The 23,710-nt window shown below is 42.5% G+C and overlaps 1 protein-coding gene across 1 annotated transcript in view; it reads left to right on the forward strand.

Moving 5' to 3' along the window:
• The window catches only part of LOC126088416 (solute carrier family 12 member 4), a 233,094-nt gene that overhangs the window by 70,686 nt on the left and 138,698 nt on the right, over window positions 1-23,710 (forward strand). Inside the window, exons 4-6 of the mRNA XM_049906556.1 lie at window positions 169-354; window positions 14,281-14,516; window positions 18,011-18,204. Of these exons, the coding sequence (XP_049762513.1) occupies window positions 169-354; window positions 14,281-14,516; window positions 18,011-18,204 (616 nt within the window). The remainder of the gene's footprint in view (window positions 1-168; window positions 355-14,280; window positions 14,517-18,010; window positions 18,205-23,710) is intronic.

Genomic DNA, 23,710 nt, shown 5'->3' on the forward strand with positions numbered 1-23,710 from the left:
TCCCCTTCCCCGTCTGTGTGCTTCACTTTTTTGCCATATGATTAATTCTTGTGTGGTTTTTTTCCTGGTTAATTGATTAATTCTTGTGTGGTTTTTTCCTGGTTAATGAAAATCAATGTATTTGCAGATGAAGAAGAAGGTTTTAATTGTGTATTTCTAATGCCACAGACAATGCTGACAGCCATCTCGATGAGCGCCATAGCGACCAATGGTGTGGTGCCAGCGGGAGGCAGCTACTTCATGATCTCACGCTCACTCGGCCCAGAGTTCGGCGGTGCGGTTGGCATGCTCTTCTACACAGGCACCACGCTTGCCGCAGCCATGTACATCGTCGGTGCAGTCGAGATTGTCCTCGTGAGTAATGGTCATTCTTATTTCTTTTACGAGGGCAGTTCAATAAGTAATGCAACACATTTTTTTTCTCGGCCAATTTTGGCTGAAAAAACCGGAAATTTCTTGTGGAATATTTTCAAACATTCCCGCTTCGTCTCGTATAGTTTCATTGACTTCCGACAGGTGGCAGCGCTGTACGGAGCTGTTAAAATGGCGTCTGTAACGGATGTGCGTTGCAAACAACGGGCAGTGATCGAGTTTCTTTTGGCGGAAAACCAGGGCATCTCAGATACTCATAGGCGCTTGCAGAATGTCTACGGTGATGTGGCAGTGGACAAAAGCACGGTGAGTCGTTGGGCAAAGCGTGTGTCATCATCGCCGCAAGGTCAAGCAAGACTGTCTGATCTCCCGCGTGCAGGCCGGCCGTGCACAGCTGTGACTCCTGCAATGGCGGAGCGTGCGAACACACTCGTTCGAGATGATCGACGGATCACCATCAAACAACTCAGTGCTCAACTTGACATCTCTGTTGGTAGTGCTGTCACAATTGTTCACAAAAATCTGAACGAACTTCTCCTTCTTCATGACAACGCAAGACCTCACACAAGTCTTCGCACCCGAGAGGAGCTCACAAAACTTCAGTGGACTGTTCTTCCTCATGCACCCTACAGCCCCGATCTCGCACCGTCGGATTTCCATATGTTTGGCCCAACGAAGGACGCAATCCGTGGGAGGCACTACGCGGATGATGAAGAAGTTATTGATGCAGTACGACGTTGGCTCCGACATCGACCAGTGGAATGGTACCGTGCAGGCATACAGGCCCTCATTTCAAGGTGGCGTAAGGCCGTAGCATTGAATGGAGATTACGTTGAAAAATAGTGTTGTGTAGCTAAAAGATTGGGGAACAACCTGGTGTATTTCAATGCTCAATAAAACAACCCCTGTTTCGAAAAAAATGTGTTGCATTACTTATTGAACTGCCCTCGTACTTATAAGTTCAGACCATCCATCAGTACCAGAATACTACAGTGATTCGTTATCATTTGAACATTAAGCTTCTCACGAGAGGTGCTGAGCTTCGACATTGGCTCTTTGTAGCTGTTGGGAATGTACCTGTGGAGAGCTAGCATGGGCCCTGGGGTAGGTCTCCTTGGCACCTCTCTCATTACCAATAAAGGTGCAGTAGCTGTACTCCAAATACATTATCTTATCAAAAGTATCGGGGTAACCCGGTGTAATGCGTAATTGACCACTAGATGTCATGTGAGGTGGACTCACCAGTATAAAAGAAGAAAGGGACTATTGTGTTCGTCAATAGAAAAGCAGTAACAGCAGATAGGGTTTGTCAGGAGAGCTCAATGACTTTCACTTCTTAAGCTGCCCAAGTCAATGGTTCGTGTTGTGACTGCGAAGTGGAAATGCGAAGGGAAAACCACAGCTAAACCATGTCACGTACACTACTGGCCATTAAAATTGCTACACCACGAAGATGACGTACTACAGACGCGAAATTTAACCGACGGGAAGAAGACGCTGTGATGTGCAAATGATTAGTTCCTCAGAGAATTCACACAAGGTTGGCGCCGGTGGCGACACCTACAACGTGCTGACATGAGGAAAGTTTCCAACCGATTTCTCATACACAAACACCAGTTGACCGGCGTTCCTTGGGGAAACGTTGTTGTGATGCCTCGTGTAAGGAGGAGAAATGCGTACCATCACGTTTGCGACTTTGATAATGGTCGGATTGTAGCCTATCGCGATTGCGATTTATCGTATTGCGACACTGCTGCTCGCTTTGGTGGAGATCCAATGACTGTAAGCAGAATATGGAATCGGTGGGTTCAGGAGGGTAATACGGAACGCCGTGCTGGATCCCAACGGCCTCGTATCACTAGCAGTCGAGATGACAGGTCAACCATCTGCACGAACAGTTTGACAACGTTTGCAGCAGCACGGACTATCAGCTCAGAGACCATGGCCGCGGTTATCCTTGACGCTGCATCACAGACAGGAGCGCCTGCGATGGTGTACTCCACGACGAACCTTAGGTGCACGAATGGCAAAACGTCATTTTTTCGGATGAATCCAGGTTCTGTTTACAGCATCATGGTGGTTACACCCGTGTTTGGCGACATCGCGGTGAACGCACATTGGAAGCGTGTATTCGTCATCGCCATACTGGTGTATCACCCTGCGTGATGGTATGCGGTGCCATTGGTTACACGTCTCGGTCACCTCTTGTTCGCATTGACGGCACTTTGAACAGTGGAAGTTACATTTCCGATGTGTTACGACCTGTGGCTCTACCCTTCATTCGATCCCTGCGAAACCCTACATTTCAGCAGGATAATGCACGACCGCATGTTGCAGGTCCTGTACGGGCCTTTCTGGATACAGAAAATGTTCGACTGCTGCCCTGGCCAGCACATTCTCCTGATCTCTCACCAATTGAAAACGTCTGGTCAATGGTGGCCGAGCAACTGGCTCGTCACAATACGCCAGTCACTACTCTTGATGAATTGTGGTATCGTGTTGAAGCTGCATGGGCAGCTGTACCTGTACACGCCATCCAAGCTCTGTTTGACTCAATGCCCAGGCGTATCAAGGCCGTTATTACAGCCAGCGGTGGTTGTTCTGGGTACTGAATTCTCAGATCTATGCACCCAAATTGCGTGAAAATGTAATCACATGTCAGTTCTAGTATAATATATTTGTCCAATGAATACCCGTTTATCAACTGCATTTCTTCTTGGTGTAGCAATTTTAATTTCGTGTAGTGTAGTTACAGGACGGGTATCTGGCCACTCTATACAACTAAGATTCCCAAACCCAGATTAAACAGCTAACCTCGTGAAGATATGGGATAAGGACCAGAAAAAAGAAGAAAGATTCATTTCAAAAAAAGAACATGAACAACACACAACCAAAAGCGGAGCAGATAAAGCATTTGATTAAAGGGGGTCACACAGTTTCTAGTTGAGATTGGCAGTGTCATAAATGGCGTAGTACAGAACTGACTACCTGTACCTGAAGCAGATATAGTGTAAAACACCCCAATTAAAAACTGGAATTTTAAGGTATGCACATAATAATGTTGAATGTATGGCCTACACTACATTTGATATTATGGTTTAGCAAAGTGTAGTTTCTTATGTGCTGTATTGTAATGCATCACAAACTACTGGTGAGTGTTGTTAAGGACTGTAACAGAGCTATGTATACAATAGATATGTGGGGATATCAGAAACGACATACACTACGTGATCAAAAGTATCCAGACACCTGGCTGAAAATGAATTAGAAGTTTGCGGCGCCCTCCATCGGTAATGCTGGAATTCAATATGGTGTCGGCCCACCCTTATCCTTGATGACAGCTTCAACTCTCGCAAGCATATGTTCAATCAGAGACTGGAAGGTTTCTTGGAGAATGGCAGCCCATTCTTCGCGGAGTGCAGCACTGAGGACAGGTATCAATGTCGGTCGGTGAGACCTCACACGAAGTCGGCGTTCTGAAACATCCCAAAGGTGTTCTATAGGATTCAGGTCGGGACTCTGTGCAGGCCAGTCCATTACAGGGATGTTATTGTCGTGTAACCACTCCGCCACAGGCCGTGCAACATAAACAAGTGCTCGATCGTGTTGAAAGATGCAATCGCCATCCCCCAATTGCTCTTCAACAGTGAGAAGCAAGAAGGTGATTAAAACATCAATGTAGGCTTTTGCTGTGATAGTGCCACGCAAAACAACAAGGGTTGCAGTCCCCTCCATGAAAAACATGAGCACACCACTGCCTCCGAATTTTACTGTTGGCACCAAACACAGCCAGCTGTTTATTCAGATGAAGTGTTGAGTGCTATTGACAAGGGATTTCAGATTGATTCCGTGTTTCTGGATTTCCGGAAGGCTTTTGACACTGCACCACACAAGCGGCTTGTAGTGAAATTTCTTGCTTACGGGATATCATCTCAATTATGTGACTGGATTTGTGATTTCCTTTCAGAGAGGTCACGGTCATAATAATTGACGGAAGGTCATCGAGTAAAGTGATTTCTGACGTTGCAAAGGTAGTGTTATAGGCCCTTTGCTGTTCCTTATCTATATAAACGATTTGGGAGACAATCTGAGCAGCCGTCTTCGGTTGTTTGCAGATGACGCTGTCATTTATCGACTAATAAAGTCATCAGAAGATATCTGAATGGTGCAAAAATTGGCAGTTGACCCTAATTAACGAAAAGTGTGATGTCATCCACATGAGTGCTAAAAGGAATTCGTTAACTTCGGTTACACTGTATATCAGTCTAATGCAAGATCCGGTAATTCAACTAAATACCTAGGTATTACAACTGCGAACAACTTAAATTGGAAGGAAATCATAGAAAATGTTGTGGGGAAGGCTAACCAAAGACTGCGTTTTATTGGCAGGACACTCAGAAAAGGTAACAGATCTACCAAGGAGACTGCCTACACTACACTTGTCCACCCTCTTTTAGAATACTGCTGCGTGTTATGAGATCCTTACCAGATAGAACTGACGGAGTACATCGAAAAAGTTCAAAGAAGGGCAGCACATTTTGTATTATCGCGATATATGGGAGATAGTGCCACAGAAATGATACAGGATTTGGGCTGGACATCCTTAAAATTAAGGCATTTCTTGTTGCAGTGGAATCTTCTCACGAAATTCCAATCACCAAATGTCTCCTCAGAATGCGAAAATGTTTTGTTGACACCGTCCTACATAGGGAGAAACGATCACCACTACAAAATAGGGGAAATCAGAGCTTGTACAATACAGATGTTTGTTCTTTCCTCACGCCATTTGAGACTGGAATAATAGAGTAGTGTGAAGGTGGTTCGATGAACCCTTTGCCAGGCACTTAAATGTGATTTGCAGAGTATCCATGTAGATATAGACACACGCTGGCAGATGACATTCACCAGGCATTAAATGTGATTTGCAGAGTATCCATGTAGATATAGACACACGCTGGCAGATGACATTCACCAGGCATTCGCCATACCCACACCCTGCCATCGGATCGCCACATTATGTACCATGATTCGTCACTCCACAACGTTTTTCCACTGTTCAGTCGTCCAGTGTTTAGCTGCTTACACCAAGCAAGGTGTCGTTTGGCATTTATGGGCGTGATGTGTGGCTTATGAGCAGCCGCTCGACCATGAAATCCAAGTTTTCTTACCTTCCGCCTATCTGGATCCCGATGCAGTTTGGAATTCCTGTGTGATGGTCTGGATAGATGTCTGCCTATTACACATTGTGACCCTTTTCAGCTGTCAGCGGTCTCTAGTCAACAGACGAGGTTAGCCTGTACACTTCTGTGCTTTACGTGTCCCTTCACATTACCACTTCAATATCACTTCGGAAACAGTGGACCTAGGGATGTTTAGGAGTGTGGAAATTGATCACATAGTGTATATCGCTTGCCAGAGGGCAGAGGAATATCTGTGGGTGAGTCAAAGACAGCAGTGTGTTCTGAGCCATGATACGATGAAGACATGTTGATATATTGCACTTTGTGAATAAAGTGTATTCACTATCAACTTCCTTGACTTCGTTATTGCGATATTACCCATCACCCAGTCGGGAAATACTGCCTTAGTAGTGACCCCACATCAATTGCAAAATGCATTGCACGAGGATTTATATATATGTGATTGGACGTTCACCCACTTCACATATACCTACACAGCCAGTCGGGTACTATGACAACTTAGGAGCCTTCTTTCCTACTGCGCTGCAGTCTCAGGAAGGTTTGTTGTCATCAATATCAACTTGGCTGACCATAACCATGCCGCACCACAGCCATTACCTATCTCACACTCAGTTCCCAGGTTAAACTGCCACCATTTTGACCGGAACAACCTACTTTAAGGTTCACCACCATGGAGTGTGCCTTTAGTTCATTAGCCATTTCTGATCGTGACACCTGATTCATTACCCTGATTTGGCATCTGGCAGAAAACACCGACTTAATCAGTGACCTCGTATTAGCACCAACCACTCACAACAAGTGTGACACAGCCAGATCTGCACTATTAAAATGATTCTCATGAACAGCCTAGCAAAAGTTGAAACAAGCTACCCATGAACAGCAGTTGCCTGATAGAATGCCATATCAGTTCATTCTGTGCTACTCTTGACATTAACCTCATGCCAGATGCTGCCTTTTGGCTGCCCTTTATCGTTGAACTTCTGCTACACCTGGCAGTTATGTCAGAGGAAGCTGAACCTCTGGAAAAACGAATGGCTCTGGTGGACAGAATGCTTACAGTACAACTGCACCACCTGAAAATCTGCAACGCATATAATCCCACACCATGCAGCCATCACTATTGCCGGACACCCCACTGGACGACTCAAGCCAATACTCCACAATTATGCACCAACCCCCCCCCCCCCCTACTCACAAGGAGCAACAAGCAGCCCACACACCTCGTCAGCAATTCCTGGCGGCAAAGGCAATGGTGCCGTGGATTTCTCAAGGTCACAGCTATGCTGTGATACCATCGTCAGTTTGGTGCCACCACACATAACTGTCGCGTCATGTTTACTGTCAAGTCACTTGACAATCATACGGATACGCACATCCCCTTGATCATACACCTGGGAGACTGGTCCTAAGAAATGACTTCCTGCATCACTTCTATCTCTCTCCGGACATACAACATGCTTTGCTCCTGCACCACGATATCTTCTGCCGCATCCCAAGGTTAGTCACCCTGACAACCCCATGCCTACATGACATAACAGCACCTCAGGGTCATCTCAAACAGCCACTGCTCTGCTGTGAGTGAGGATGCATGCTTGGATTCAGCCTGCTGACCGACCATGCCCCTCCACCCACTCATGCAGCACCTGTACATCTGATGACCCTGAATACATGCCATAACACAGATGTTAGTACAGTACACTCTGCTTCTATGCGCAGCACCTCACCATCCTTTCTACTCATGCTCGCACAAAGGCGCAAGTTTCTGTGATACATATTGGCAAGGTGCATCATATTCTGACAGCCACCAGTGTGTCACAAGATGCGTCGATTGGTAGTGGATAACTTACATGCCGCTAAGACAGCGATTGATGAATTGCTATAGGCAGGCATAGGTCGCCCATCTGTCAGGCTCTAGGTATCACCGATCAAATTAGTATGGATAAAAGACACAACTTTGAGACTCTGTGGTGCCTAAAGAGTTCTCAACACCAGTAGGGAGTATGACAGCCCAATATACAAGATTTCATGAACTCACAAACAGGCGCAACTAAACTGATGGGGAAAAAATTGCAACACCAAGCAGTAGTTTAACATAAACAAGGGTTGCTAGATGTGTTTCTACATCTGAAAGATTTTCAGATTTCATGCCAGTTGCGTAAGAGTGGCACTAGTAATGCCACTATGAGGATGCAAATTAACTTTCCATTAAATACGGTTGCGAGTGTTAGTTGCTTTTAGATTCGATGTGATGGGCTGATGATAGTCAAGACTGTCTTTTAAGGTGACAAACACACCATTCTCAACAACTGAGTTTTAATGAGATCATTTAACATGGCTATGAGGAGCTGGATGTTCCTTCTGCAGGATGTAACTATTGTACATGATTGCTGGCAGTGGTGTTAAGGGGAATATATGGTTGCTAGAAGACTAGGTTACAAACGGCCACGTGGTACTGCTGAGAGGAAAGACCATTGTGTTTGGTGTATGGTTCTGACGCATTGCACTGCATCTGTAGCAGCAATTTGAGCAGCAGTTGGCACCACAGTGACACAAAGAACTGTTACAAATCAGTTACTTCAAGGACAGATCCGAGCCAGATGCCCTGTAGCGTTCATTCCACTGCCATTTGCAACTTCAGTGATGTAAGAGAGAGCTCATTGGATGGCAGGGTGGATGTCTGTTGTGTTTCCTGATGAAATCTGTTTCTGACTCGGTGCCAGTAATGGCCTTGTAGTGGTTAGAAGGAGGCCAGTTGAGGACCTGCAACCAACCTGTCTACAGGCTAGACACAATGGGCCTATATCTAGGGTGTGATTTTGTATGACAGTAGGAACACTTTCATTGTTATCCCACATGCCCTGACTACAAATTTGTATGTCAGTCTGATAATTTAACCTAATGATATGGTTATAATAGAAGGAAACATTCCACGAAGGAAAAATATATCTAAAAACAAAGATGATGTGACTTACCAAATGAAAGTGCTGGCAGGTCGACAGACACACAAACGAACACAAACATACACACAAAATTCAAGCTTTCGCAACAAACTGTTGCCTCGTCAGGAAAGATGAGGCAACAGTTTGTTGTGCTGGTAGGTCGACAGACACACAAACGAACACAAACATACACACAAAATTCAAGCTTTCGCAACAAACTGTTGCCTCATCAGGAAAGATGAGGCAACAGTTTGTTGCGAAAGCTTGAATTTTGTGTGTATGTTTGTGTTCGTTTGTGTGTCTGTCGACCTGCCAGCACTTTCATTTGGTAAGTCACATCATCTTTGTTTTTAGATATATGATAATTTAACCTGTTATACTGCTATTCATGGTCAGGGTTCCAGGGGGTGTTTTCCAACAGGATAACGCTGTTGTAACCCAACATGCTTTACAGAGTGTCAGAATGTTGCCTTGACCCTTCTGATCACCAGATCTATCTCCAATCGAGCACACATGGGAGATTATCGGACGACAACTCCAGTGTCATCAACAAAAAGCATTAACTATCCCTGTATTGACTGATCAAGTGCAGGAGGCATGGATCTTCATCCCAGAAACTGACATCCGCCACTTGTGCAACACAATGCATGCATGTTTACATGGTTACATTCAACGTTCTAGTGGTTAACACTGATTATTAATATACTGGCATTTCACACTGATATTAAGCTGTGATCCTGCAGCAATAATCACTTTAATATGTTAACTAGACAGATGCATTCCCGAAATTTTTGAGTGTTGCTATTTTTCCCATTAGTCTACATTCAACTTGTGTAAAAAAGATTACCTACAAATGACAATGCAAAAGGACGATATTGCAACAATCACGATTATCACACTATTAAGTCTTTTTCAATATCTTTCGTGCCATATGGCTTCAAGAATGCAGCTCACACATGGTAGCACTTCGTATGGGATTCTTTTTTGGTTTGATTTCTGGTATGCCTATTTGGATGACATTCTCGTTTTATCAGCTATGCACAAAGACTGGGGTGTTGTGATCAGAGAGAGGATAAATGTCAGTTAATGAATAGCAGAATGTATCTTCCTCAGTCACATAGTGCTGCTGGGGTTAGACGAACCCCAGACTGAGCTAATACCATAAAACATGAACTTCTACTGGCATCACCTCCCGCAAGCAGTAGCTGTACGAGCAGCTCTCGCCGATGCACTGGCAGGATCTAACAAGCAAGGGAGAAGGGAGATTAAGTGGACTGCAAAGATTTAGGACAGATTTGAACTCACTAAGGATTACCTGGCACATGTGATCATTTTGACCCACCCTATTCCAGATGTGCAACTCCGTTACCACTGACACAGGCAACACTGCAATTGGCACTACACTGCAACAGCCATAGTGGCTGGTGAGGCACAGCCCCTTCAGTTCTTCTCACAGGAATTTACATCCTCTCAATCCAAATGGTCAGCCTTTGGCTGAGAACTTCTTGCTCATTAAGAGGTGGTGAGATACTTCAGGGTTGAATGAAATTGCGTTTGGATGGGAATATTTTAATAAATCAAACGCAGAAATAATCCTTTGAATGTGATCTTTAATTGCCAATATTCAATTTTCCACATAATCACCACCAATTGGATACATTTCTGCCAACAATGAACAAGTTTTCTGAAGCCGTCTCAGAAGAAGTTGACACTCTGTTTCCGCAACCACAGTCTCACAGTTCTCTCAACATCTTCATCAGAAGCATAATGATGTCCCCGCAGATCGTCTTTCATTATCGGGAACAGATGGAAGGGGATGGTGCTAAATCTGGGCTGTATGGAGGATGCCATACGGTGGTGAGATTCAGTCTCTGAAGTTATGCTGTGGTGGCACGTGAAGTGTGTGGTTTGGCATTGTCATGCTGCAGGGAAACATTTCCCTTTTCTTTTCGGACCCTTGTTAGTCATCATTTCAGAGTTTGCAGCATTGTGATGTAATGCTCTGAATTTATTGTTGTTCCACGGTCAAGGAAATCAACATGGATAACACCATCTGCATCCCAGAAAACTGTGGCTGAGATTTTTACAGCTGAGGACTGTGTCTTGAATTTCTTTTTCTGGTGCGAGTCTTTGAATTAATATTTCATAGACTGACGTTTTGTCACCATGCCATAATGGTGTACCCACGTTTTCTCTCCTGTCACAATTGAATGGAGAAAGGTTACACCTTCATTCTTGTAACGCAAGAGGAGTTCCTGGCAAATTTCAAGTCTGTGTGCCTTCATTTCAGGAGTCAGAATCCGGGGTACCCAACATACACAGATTTCCAATAGCCAAGCAAAGCAATAATGTGACCCACATGTTCTTGTGAAATGCCAATTGTGCTTACAGTTTCTCTCTGAGTGATACGACAATCTTCCTGAATCAATCTGTCATCATTTTGCTTGTGAAACTGCTGTCACAGGATGTCCAACTCTTTGTTTGTCAAGCAGGTCATATGTTCCCACCTCAACATATTTAAACTTACTTGCCCAATGATGCACAGTACTCATATCAACACAATCACCATAAACTGCTTTCATTCTCTGATGAATCTCCTGTGGAGTGACACCTTCTGCTGTCAAGAATTCAGTGACTGTACGTTGCTTAAATCGCATTGACCAACTGTCTGCGCAGGGTTCCATACTTTACACTGTAACAACACAACTGTTCAGTGCTAAGGCTTCCCGCCAACTGGAGCTGTAGAGAAGGCTACGGAACAAGCCAGTACCTGCCGAATACCAATGCTGCCAACTGCTGAAGAATTATGAAGGTGGAGGCATTACTTTTCAGTCAACCCTCATATTTACACCCCGTAAGCACTTGTTGATGCCATATGGCATCCGTCAAAGAACACTACAGATGTCCCCCAGTACATGGGAGGACGAAGTGGAGGAGATTAATGTTTACAGTGCCATTGATAATGAGCTCATTAGAGATGGAGCACAAGCTCAAATTAGGGAAGGATGGGGAAGGAAAGTTACTGTGGCCTCTTGAAGGAATCATCCTGGCATTTGTGAGAAGCAATTAGGGAAATCACGGAAAACATAAATCAGGATGGCTGGACACTGGTTTGAACTGTCATCCTCATACGCTACGGCTTCAGAACATTTCATCTGGCGCAACATCAAGCGTGAATACTGCACCTGGGCACAGGCACATGTACCACGCTAACAAGCTACCCCGTTTGGTACATCTGACCAAAAAGGGTTGATAATCTCATTACCAACTACTTACCATTAGTTAGTGTCATGTCCAATTCGATTATGAGAAGCTAGCCACCAACCAGTTCATCAGTGCAAACATCATGGAATTTATGTACAACAAGCTATTGGCTTGTCAGTCAAACAATGCACTATTCCAATGACTGAAACAACAATTCTCTGTGATGTCTCTCTTAACAGGATCTGTCCATTTGTGCCACAAACAATGGGTCACGCGATATGTGGCTCACAACACAGCCTGCCCCACCCTGGTGTCAGACTCACCGTCCACCTCATTACAGAACATTTCATCTGGCGCAACATCAAGTGTGAATACTGCACCTGGGCACAGGCACATGTACCATACCAACAAAGTAAAATTTGAATACACACACAACTACAATTGGTCATTTTGAAATTTCTGCCATGATCTCATTGGCCTTTCCTGGAGTCAAAGGGATTCAAGTATCTTCGTTCAAAGATCAAAAGAGCTTCCTTGTGGCTGGAAGTGGTTCCCCTCAGACACATCAGGGCACAGTCCACCACCCGCATCTTTGTAGAAATGTAGATTGCATGTTTTGGCATGTCAAGCAGCATAACTTTCAGACCAAGGCTGACAGTTGAAGCTGGCACTGCTTGGCACTCTGTGTAACCTCTGTTTATCAAAAGCAACTGCACTGTACCCTATCACCCTCAGAGTAACACGCTGGTCGAGCATTGGCACAGGACTCTCAGAGCCACCCTCATGTGCCATGATTCAGTACTCAAGGTCTTCAGACACGAAGTGCTCTCACATTGTGAACATGTCATGTTACTGAGTGGCACAGTACCACAAGTGCTAAAGCCACCATACACAGGACCTTTCAAAGTTCTAAAGAGAGGTACACATGCATTTGACATTCAAATTAACCACAAACCAACAACTGTTTTGATTAATCACTTGGAACCAGCATGGGTTCTCTGGGAGAACATCATACCATGAACAATGACCCAGTATGTGGGCAGCCAACGTGAACACAGCACTCCCTTGGAGACTTAAATCATATGACATTACCATCAAACTCATTGATAACAACCTGTGCTATGCTTGACCACAAGTTCACACTATCCAACAACATTAACTATGCTGGAGAATACTACCACGGTGACTTCCTACACCCATGCTGCAGGATGGAGCAGATATTGCTGCAGAAGTGACCCCACTGCCCCTGCTCCCTTCATCCCCAGTCTCACCACCAGAGAACTGGTAAAGGCATACCAGGCACCTTCTGCACCATCCCCTACCCTACCACCTGTACAGCACCAGTGCCATGCACAACAGCACTATGAGAAGTGGTTCAGCCATGTCCCGAGTTGCAGCCAGACATAACACAGCTGGGCACACACACCTGTACACACTATTCAGCCAGATGATGACATGTCTCTCCTACTCAACTCTTTGCCTTTACAAATGTCTGCTTGTGTCTGTGTATATGCGGATGGATATGTGTGTGTGTGCGAGTGTATACCTGTCCTTTTTTCCCCCTAAGGTAAGTCTTTCCGCTCCCGGGATTGGAATGACTCCTTACCCTCTCCCTTAAAACCCACATCCTTTCGTCTTTCCCTCTCCTTCCCTCTTTCTTGATGAAGCAACTGTTTGTTGCGAAAGCTTGAATTTTGTGTGTTTGTTTGTGTTTGTTTGTGTGTCTATCGAAGTGCCAGCGCTTTTGTTTGGTAAGTCTCATCATCTTTCTTTTTAGATATATTGTTGTTGTTATTGTTATTAGGAAATTAAAGTAATGTATATTGCTGTGATGCTTGTTATGATTTACAGAAAACTACCACATAAAGAATGAATGTATCAGATGTGAAAATTAAAACCTTGGACACTGCACAGGCTCCACAGCAGTGCCCATCATATACACAATAATGCAGGTGAATCTTCAGTATGCCAGCAGTTTTAGCCTTTATACAGTGTGGCCAAACTGAGTGTGGTCCACAAAGTGTTCCTTTTTTTTTCATTTTGTGACAATGTAATCTAAGAAGGTAAGAGATCATTATATATCAGAAAAGACACAGTAAAATGGAAAGTTGGCATGTGTTGCTGTAAAGAATAGTTCTTATGTTCATTAACTTATTTTACGTCAGACATATATATATGGCCCAGGCTAGTTTTGTATTTAATACATTCCTCAAGCATTCCTCAAGTTATTTAGCACATTCCTCAATACTTTTTGAGGAAAGGTGCATTTCAAAGAATCGCAACAGTCCTTTAATCCTTTTATGGAAATATATTTGCTTCGATAACTCATGGACATTGATCACAAATCAAAATCCTTTCCCCTTTATGAATTCTCATGTATAAAAACAATCTTGTTTCATTATCTTCAGTGGTTGATGAAATACTTGAGGTCAATATCTTAAATGCCACAAGTTTATATTAATCACTGAGTTCCGAAAATGGTACAAGCAAAAAGTTTCAAGGACACAGGTGCTTTAGGAATCAGAAAATGCAAAATGTTAATCTTGAACTTTGTTTTTCCATAGACATACATGGCTCCAAGTGCATCCATATTTGGCGACTTCACCAAAGATGCGAGCATCATGTACAACAACTTCAGGGTGTACGGCACTGGTCTGCTGATTATAATGGGCACCATCGTTTTCATCGGTGTAAAGTTTGTCAATAAGTTCGCCACCGTGGCACTTGCCTGTGTGCTACTCTCCATCCTCGCCGTATATGTAGGCATCTTTGTGAACTTTAATGGGAATGAACTGTTGCCGTAAGTACTGCTCACTTATTCTCCTGGTGCTTCAGAACTATTCTATTCCTAATCTTGTTGCCAGAGCTTTACTACTGTATAACATTTGCTTATTGTGATGGTGGTTTGAAAAGTTCTCGGAATCACCACAAGAGGTCAATGCTAGTGCAACGAGTTGTTCACGTGATATTCATTGGACTGTTGCCTGTAAACAGATGCCATGTCAGTGCTCTTGGAAGAGAGCTGTGGTGGTGACATGGCTCTGTTGTCGTTCCTGCGTTGTGATTAGTGAAGATGGAAAAAATCGAGATTTGAGCAGTGATTAAGTACTTTGTAAAGAAAGATATGAAGGCAAAGGACATATATGCTGATTTCCAGACTACACTGGGGGACTCTGCTCCTTCATATTCGACTGTTGCCAAGTGGACAAATGAATGTAAATTTGGTTGGGAGACTTTAGTTGATGATCAGCACAGTGGTCGACCAAGGTGGGTCACTACTCCAGAAATCTTTGCAAAAATGCACAAAATGATCATGGAGGATCGCTGATTGAAAGTGCGTGAAATTGCTCATACTTGCCAGACATCTGAAAGGGTATATCACATTGTAACTGGAGAATTAAAAATGAAAAAATTATCTGCAAGATGGCTGCCATGGCTCTTGATGCTGGACCAAAAATGCATGAGAATGGACATATCGGAACAATGTTTGGCGAATTTTAGGAGAAACAAACAAGATATTATGCACTGGTTTGCGATCACGGATGAAACTGGGGTGCACTACTATACCCCAGAGACAATACAACAGTCAAAGCAGTGGAAACATGCTGATTCTCTGCCACCAAAGAAAGCAAAAATAATTCCTTTCGTGGGAAAGGTCATAGCATCAGTGTTCTGGCATGCAAAGGGGATTCTGTTTGTAGATTATCTCCCCATTTGGCAAACAATTACTGGAGAATACTATGCTAACCTCCTGGACAAATTACAACAAAAGATGCTCAAAAAAAGGCCAGTTTTAGCAAGGAAGAAAGTCATCTTCCATCAAGACAGTGCGCACCCGCACACATGTGCCATCGCCATGGAAAAATTACACGAACTAAGATATGAATTGTTGCCACACCTGCCTTATTCACCTTATATGGCTCTGTCAGACTTCCATCTCTTCCCAAAACTGAAAATTTTTCTTGGTGCTCGAAAATTCATTTCAGACGAAGAATTGATAGCCGGAGTTGACAACTATTGTGCGGTTCTGGAGGAAACTCATTTTCTAAATGAGATCAAGGCAATGAAACATCATTGGAGTAAGTGCATTAATCTACAAGGAGACAACATTGAAAAATAAAAAAAGTTTCAGTGATGTAATTTTTTTTCTATTCCGTTCCGAGAACTTTTCAAACCACTCTCGTAAGAGGAGTTATCCTACAAAATACTGATTTGAAAATCCAGGACAAACAGAGAATTGCTGATGGTTTGGTGGTGATACAGTAAGGAAATGTAACTTAAAACATAATTTTCTGTTGCAGCATCCGTGGTAAACTTCTGCAGCTTTTGCTTTCATGTAAAGTGTAGTAGAACTGCTACAAAAATGTTTATTCTTCATTGCTGATGACACCATTCTAGTTATTGATAATTCACTGGACTAACTTTGGGTTTCAATTAATATGTTTGGACAAACTCGAGGTCTCAGTTAATAAGTTACTTAGCAATATTTTTACTCCACCTCCTTGATAACACCCTATGCCTTTCTTCGCTCCATTTCTATGCAATATGAATCATATGACCACTGCAAAATGTGTTCCATACACAATCTTAATGCTGTATAAGGTGGCCACATTGCTGGCACAAGTTAATTTGCCATGTACAATGTCATCCATGTCATGTACTGTCAAATTTGTGAACAGTTCATTTTTATGCTATTTTGGTGACAACTAACTTGTGGGTAAGATGGAATGATTGCAGACAGTGTAATGATACCTCAGTGTCTGTTCTGATGGTTTGAGTCATTTCTCCATGCCAGTCTTTCATATACAATCCTCTGCACATCTGCATAACTACGGAAGCTCCACCATTTGTCTATAACATCAAATTTCAAAAGCTTCTATTCTTTTCTTTGCTATAATGTTTATCATCCATGTTTTGCTTCTGTATAAATCTACAGGCCAGACAAACACATTCAGAAAAGATTTCTAACACAAATTTACATTTTATGCTAAAAATTTCTCTTTTTCAGAAGTGCATTTCTTGCTATTGCCAGTCTGCATGTTATATCCTCATTATTTCTACTGTCATGAGTTATTATGCTGTCAAATAGCAAAACTTGTCTCCTACCAGTACTTTTAATGATTTGCTTCATAATTTGGATTCCCTCAGCATTACCATTTTAGGTTAGTCTTTTCATGACACTCTGTCTACTGCACTCAGTTGACCTAAAACCACCAACAAACATAAGTATATGAATGTAGATCCCAACAAATAACAGTTTATAAGAGAAGCATGCCTGCAGCATTCAAAAGTAAAGTAATTTTCATCATGGAGTGGGGAAAGAGGACTGCTGTAAAGGAAATGAAGAATGATGTGGAAAATTAGCTGAATGTAATAGATCACAAATAGTTAATGTGAATTTTAACAACCTACTTTGTTACGCACATTGGATGACCATTAATTGTAATAATTGTTCATGGAGTTAAAATATTGTTGGCCGGGTCTAGTGGTAGTTTTAAAGAAAAAATATTGACCTTGTTTTTTAAGGATCTCCTTCAACCTATTGCTTAAATTTCATCTGTCTGGAGGTCAGGTTCTCTTGTAGGTCTGGAAACCCTATAGGTTGGCGTGTTTCTTGAAATAACATAGACAACAAACTGATGTGTATATAATTTTCAGTGTTAGTAGTCTTAAATGCATTGCTGCCATCAGTTACAATGTTCACTCAGCAAAATACATTCCATTTGCACACAACTCCAGAAAACTTTACAATTCTCCTTCCTTCCTTCCTGCCAGACAACATACAACCCACTGCATCCAGTTAACATCATTCCAGAGTACATCAGTAAAGATATAGTCATACTAAGATCGAAACATAGAACATTAAACAGCACAATAGAACAATTATGATAACATATATTCACATAAACAAAAATTCATCTTTTTTGTAGTACAGGAATTTTATGAAATTTTTTATTGTTATTTATTTTTTATCACAGGGGTTAATTGTGTTAGCATGACATATACTACTATAGAGTCAGAGTTTAAAATATTTCAAATAAGTTCAAAAAACAGATAAGATCTTAAATTTGAGAATATAAATGGTCCAGATGGCTTATTGCATCATTTTGTCACTTCCATCTAAGGGCATAGAACCATTCAGATTTTCAAAAGTTAGCACTTCAGTGTTCAGTTCTGTATAGCACTGATACCAATTCATTATTTCATCTTATGGGTATCTATATGTTTATCATGATTGTATACTGCTACATAAAAATATTAATTAAACTTGAAATCTGTTATGTCTTTTTTCAGCATGTGTGTACTTGGAAAACGGTTACTAAAGGATATTGATATACAGGATTGTAACAAGACTGTAAATGGCCCCCTGTACAATATTTTCTGTACAAATTCATCAACTGGTGAAGTTACTTGTGATCCTTACTTTGAAGAGAACAATGTAAGCAAAGTTCAAGGCATCAAGGGGCTAGCCAGTGGAGTCTTCCTAGGTGAGTTTCATTTTATTTAATAAAATAAATGTTACTGTGTCTCATGTATAAGATAGATTTTCATTTCTTGTAAACAGAGAAAAGTTTGGGAGAATGTGGATACTGTAATGATTTCAGTTGTGCCAGAGACAAGTGAGCTGTATTTTATATAGATGAGTGATGAATGGATAAAGAACATTTTTCCTAGATTTCTGCCTTGCGCACAGCTATACCATGAAAGGTGAAAATTTCTGCTGCGAAAAAGATCAACCAATATACTGTCACTTTTTCTTGTGGATCATATCATTCTGATCTTATTATATACTTTGTGTGATCTTCTGTCTTTTCATACTTTCTTTTATTTTCATATCTACATTAACAGTCTATATTATTTATCAGTTTTGCCATCTTCATCTTTGTCCACACGTAAATGAACTTCACCATTTGTTCTAGACATTGCATTGCATTTCTTGCATTAATTCTGTAGATTTTCCATGTCTTCTCATTCTCTGACGAATTGTTGTGTCCCCAGTAATGTATCTGGCCATTAAAATTGATGTAATTGATAATGAAGGATGTGATGTAATCTGTATTTTACTTTAATGTTACATTTTCAATTCAGAACTTTAATGTAGAGCTATCTTCATTGGAGACATTGAGCAATTGAAAGAAATGACTTAAAAGTTGAATCCCATAGCTTGGCTTTCAAAAATAAATTGTGGAAAAGAAGATGCTGATAATTGTTGCAAGTCTGCTTCTTCAGTAACTGATTTGATTAAGCACAACATATTAACTAAAAAACCAGAGAAATTAACAGTTCCTGGCTCTTCTAGATGTAGATACCTTGTGGTATTCTGAATGTTTGTTGAATAACTCACATGTCATGCTAGAGAAAACTATTTACAGATTTGACTGGGAAACACCTGGATATCAACTACACTCTTGGTACACTTATATCCTTCAGTTCATTTACTGAAAAAAGAACAGTCAGTTGAACGGTGTGCGAAGGTTGGCACATTTTGGGCAGGAAGTGAAATCCCTGCACTAGATAAATGGTGTCGGTAGGAAACAATTAAGTCCAAATTGCAGTTTAAGAGAGAACCACATAGCACAGGGTCATCATTAGTAAATACACTCGAGAGAGCAGTTACCTAGTTGACAAGTGGGATAATGACACTGTGCAGCCCTTAAATCTGCAGCATGTGATAAGCATAACTACACAGATTGATCCATCAACATATCCAGTGGGATTAGAAGAATAACAGCAAAATATTTACTGTAAACAGTAAACAGAAGAAAAGAGTTAGACTGTGACCATAATTTCTTTGTTTCAAAATATTTCATAACACACATGAGATTGTTGTACCTTGATAAAAGATAGAGCAGTTGGTGTACCTGTGAAGAAAAATAAATGAAATTTTTGCAGGACCAAACTATAGAAGTGTGTCATGAAAAATAGTGAAGAGGTACGTCCTATGCAAATGAAAAAGCTTAAAAAAAGTGCTTTAAGTATTAACCTAACCACTGTTTGGATAACCAGAATGAGGCCATGTTGCTACAAGCAGTTACAACCTATTGGTTGTGGTGTCACTTACATCCTACACTCAGCAGATACTAAACAGCATATAATTCATATGCATAAGGAAAACTGAGGAAATAAACATAGTAAAGAAACAGATGGATAGAGAAAAACAAAATGAGAGTGTTGCAACTTGAGCACGCAACACAGTGAAGAATGTTAGTACGATTTTATTAGACTGTGGCATGTATGCCAGTCACCATAACCTACACTAAACACAAAAAGATAATGCAAATGTACACAAGCAGTAATAATATGATAACTGAGTGCAAACATAGTATGGCAGGGTTTAAGTAGGCACTCACCTGTGGCAGAAGTTCACAGCATTGTGCATTTGTAGTGCACTCTTGTGAATGACAACACACTGCTAATGTGTGGGCCTTCAAGTGTGCACACATTACTTCATTCCTCTTTGCTTGGGGAACAGCCCAGATGTGCAAGATGTCCATAGCACCTTCCACCATGAGGCTCAGACTGAGATGATGTGCTGACATTGGGGTGTGTGGTCGGAAGTACTTGGGACGTGGGCAGCATCACAGTCTGCCTTCTCATGGCAAACCATGTGGTAGGATGAGTGATGTCAGCCCAAGCTGCATGTCCACATCAGGTTCAGAGTCTGGTGATGGTAGTGTCCCCACAGTGACAGCTAAGGCATAGGAAATGGCTGTGGCTTGGATGGTGGCTGAATCAGTACTGGTACATATTGGAGAAGCCGGACCAGGTTCACCCACTGGTGACTGGGGGTCTCTCATATGTCGTGGCAGGGACCCATCCGCATCAGTTGATATGTTGAGCGATTCAGACTGGTGTGGCGATGTTAGTGTCTTAGCCAGAGTTGCCAGTCATCCATGTGCAGGCGCAACTGGTCATAGTGACGTGCACAGAGGGCCACCTTCGTACAAACAGGGTGACGACTGCATGGGTTGTCGTCCCTGACAGGGCCACAGGAGATGCAAGAGCGTCTGGTGTTGATGCCCTTAGAACCATTTGGCAGGTCTGTTATGTCAAGTGATGTGAACTGATAGGAAGACAGAAAATGATCCAAGACGATGTTAGATGGGCACCGAGTCACACAATTTTTCATTTGTGTTTTGAATGTTCCAACTAGCCTTTCAGCCTCACCGTTGTTCTGTGGATGGAAGCATGGGGCAAAAATGTGGCAAATCCTGTGGACATTGCAGAAGAAGGTAAACTTGTGTGACACAAATTGAGGGCCATTATCAGAGACAAACGTTGCTGGAAGTCCTTCAATGGAAAAAAATTTTTATCGGGGTGCAATGGTGGCAGAGGCCGAAGTTGACAGGCAATGACTAACGTGGGAACAGAGAGAGTGCATCAATCACTATTAGCTATTATGCATTAAGGAAAGGGCTGGCAAAATTGATGTGGAGATGGTCCCAGGCCTGTGAAGGTTGCGGGCACAGAAACAACATTGCCCGTGGAGCAGCTTGTTGGGATGTGCATTGAAGACATGCTGAACTAAATGAGCAATGCTGCCGTCCAAACCAGGCTAAAAAACATGAGAATGGGCTAAAGCCTTGGTTTGTGATGCCCTCACAGTAGTCAGCATGCAGCAGTTGCAGTATCTCCGAACAGGGAGCCAAGGGAACCACTACCTGAGGAGCTGAACAGTCCATATCAAGTAGTAGAACACCATCACTGACAGAGAATGATGCCAAAATACATAGTAGTCACAGAGGGAGTTGTATGCCGATGATGAAGGTGCCTCAGGCCACCCATGTTGCTTGCAGTATATCACGTTCTGTAAAATTGGATCGATAAACCAGTCTGCGGAACCCGAGCGCTAGTGATTGGAAACTCATCGACAGTTTGTTGAGTGCATTCATCACTGGGGAAACAGAGTAACTCCACCTAATAAAAAACTGGCTCTAGACCAGGTGGAAGATGGAAGAGCACTTCAGCATTTGCATGTTTAACTGTGGACAAAAGTGAATCTCATAGTTGTACTGAGAGAGGAGCAGTGCCCAATGTTGAAGGCAATGCACTGCTTTGTCTGGCATGACGCTGGTGGTTAAACAGTGAAACCAATGGCATATGATTCATGATGATGAGATGGGATTTTACACCATACAGTAAAACATGAAACTTCTTTAATATATAAAAAATTGCAAGGGTTTCTTTCTGTGTTTGTGAATATCTAGTCTGCACTGAATTAAGTGTCTTCAGTGCATATGCAGTAGGCTGCCCCCAGAACCATCATAATATTTATGAGCGAACACTGCCCCCAGCTTATGCTGGGACACATCTGTTGCTAAAACTAAATGTTGACCCAGTGGTAGGCTACGAGGCAAGATGCAGATTGTATCATAGACTGCAGTTTCGAAAACAACGTTAGACATGTCTGCAACCAGTGGAAAGGTGTCCTCTTATGCAGCAAGGCATGTAACATTAGTGCAGCCAACGCAAAAAAAAAGAGCACCTGAAGTTCCTTGACCGACATAGGACGTGGAAGAGCCACAATGGCAGAGACATTCTGACAAAGGGGTTTGAAACCAGCCTAGAGCCCTCAAACCCAAGATAAACAATAGGAGGTTGAAAGAAGTGGCATTTTTCCAAATTGTATTTTAACCCAGCAGTCTGTAACACTGAAAAGAGTGTTTGTAAGTTGTTGGAATGTTCAGCAGTGGAGGACCTAAAGACCATAAAGTCATATTTGGTACAACCAGGCACAGACCTCATGAGTTGTTCAAGAAACTGTTCAAAAATTGCCTGGGTGCTCTCCACGCGAAATTGTGACTTGCAAGTATTGATATAAGCTGAAGGGTGTGTTAATGATCAAGAGCTGTTGAGAGTCAGCATCAACAGGAAGCTGCAAATACACATTGGAGATGTCAATCTTGGAAAAATACTGACCATCAGCAAGCTTAGCAAAAGGTTCGTCAGGGATACGTGTCCATGATACACTGAGTATTGACAGAAACTTTGAAATTGCTGCAAAGGCGTAACCGTCCCAACAGCCTCTTGACAATGATTAAGGGGGTAGCCCAATCACTGGATGTGATTGGTCGGATGACCCTGGAGGCCATGAGGCAATCTAGCTCCTCCTTGACTTGGTCACAGAGTGCAACTGGCACCAGATGAGCCCGTAAGAAATGCGGTCTGGCTGAAGGTTTCGTGTTGATGTGGGCTTTGAAATCATTGGCGCAACCCAATCCTGCAAAAAACAGGGTGGACAATTCAGAGCATAAAGAGTCGAGGTGTGTGGTAATACACTTGAACAGAGATGAGACTAACTTTATCAGAAATAATAAACCCGAAAACATTAAAGGCATCAAAAGCAAAAAAATTGTTGGTGTGTGTATTGTTTGCCACCAGAAAAGTCAGAGTACAAAACACAGATTTATATGTGAATGGGGCCGAGAAAGTACCTAATATCGGAATGCTTTGTTTATTGCAGTTGACTAATGTATGTGACAGTGCCTCTGAAGGGGGAGTACCCAAGTGCATGTATGTTTGCAAGTAGAGTACTTATACAGCAGCACCAGTGTCAACTGGCATGTGCAAAACGTTCTGATAAACCTTGATGTCAATAAAAAGCTTATTGGATCCTACAGAGGCTGCCGATACGCAATTGACATCCGTGTCAGTGTCTGCAATAGGCAGTTGGAATTTTGCATTACAAACAGGAGTAGTGTGGCCCGTTCTGTTGCACTGGCGGCAAATGGCCCCCCGCTTAGGACGGTATGGCATATCGTGAGTGACAAGACATGACAGACAAGAGGCAGGCATGGAGTGCTTGCATTGTTGTTCATTACCGGGCTTGCTGTGCTGCTGCTGCAGCCGTGGCTGCCTCAGAAGATTGGGCTGGCTGCCATGCTGTCTTGCTCCTGCACAGACTGCTGAAACCATATTGTGCCCCTGTGAATGGTCCAACATATGGTGGGAGGATGCGGAGTGGAGTTCTACAACCTCACAACCATGGTTCAG

Source organism: Schistocerca cancellata, chromosome 6, assembly GCF_023864275.1.
Source record: "Schistocerca cancellata isolate TAMUIC-IGC-003103 chromosome 6, iqSchCanc2.1, whole genome shotgun sequence".
In the NCBI taxonomy this organism is placed as follows: Eukaryota; Metazoa; Arthropoda; class Insecta; order Orthoptera; family Acrididae; genus Schistocerca; species Schistocerca cancellata.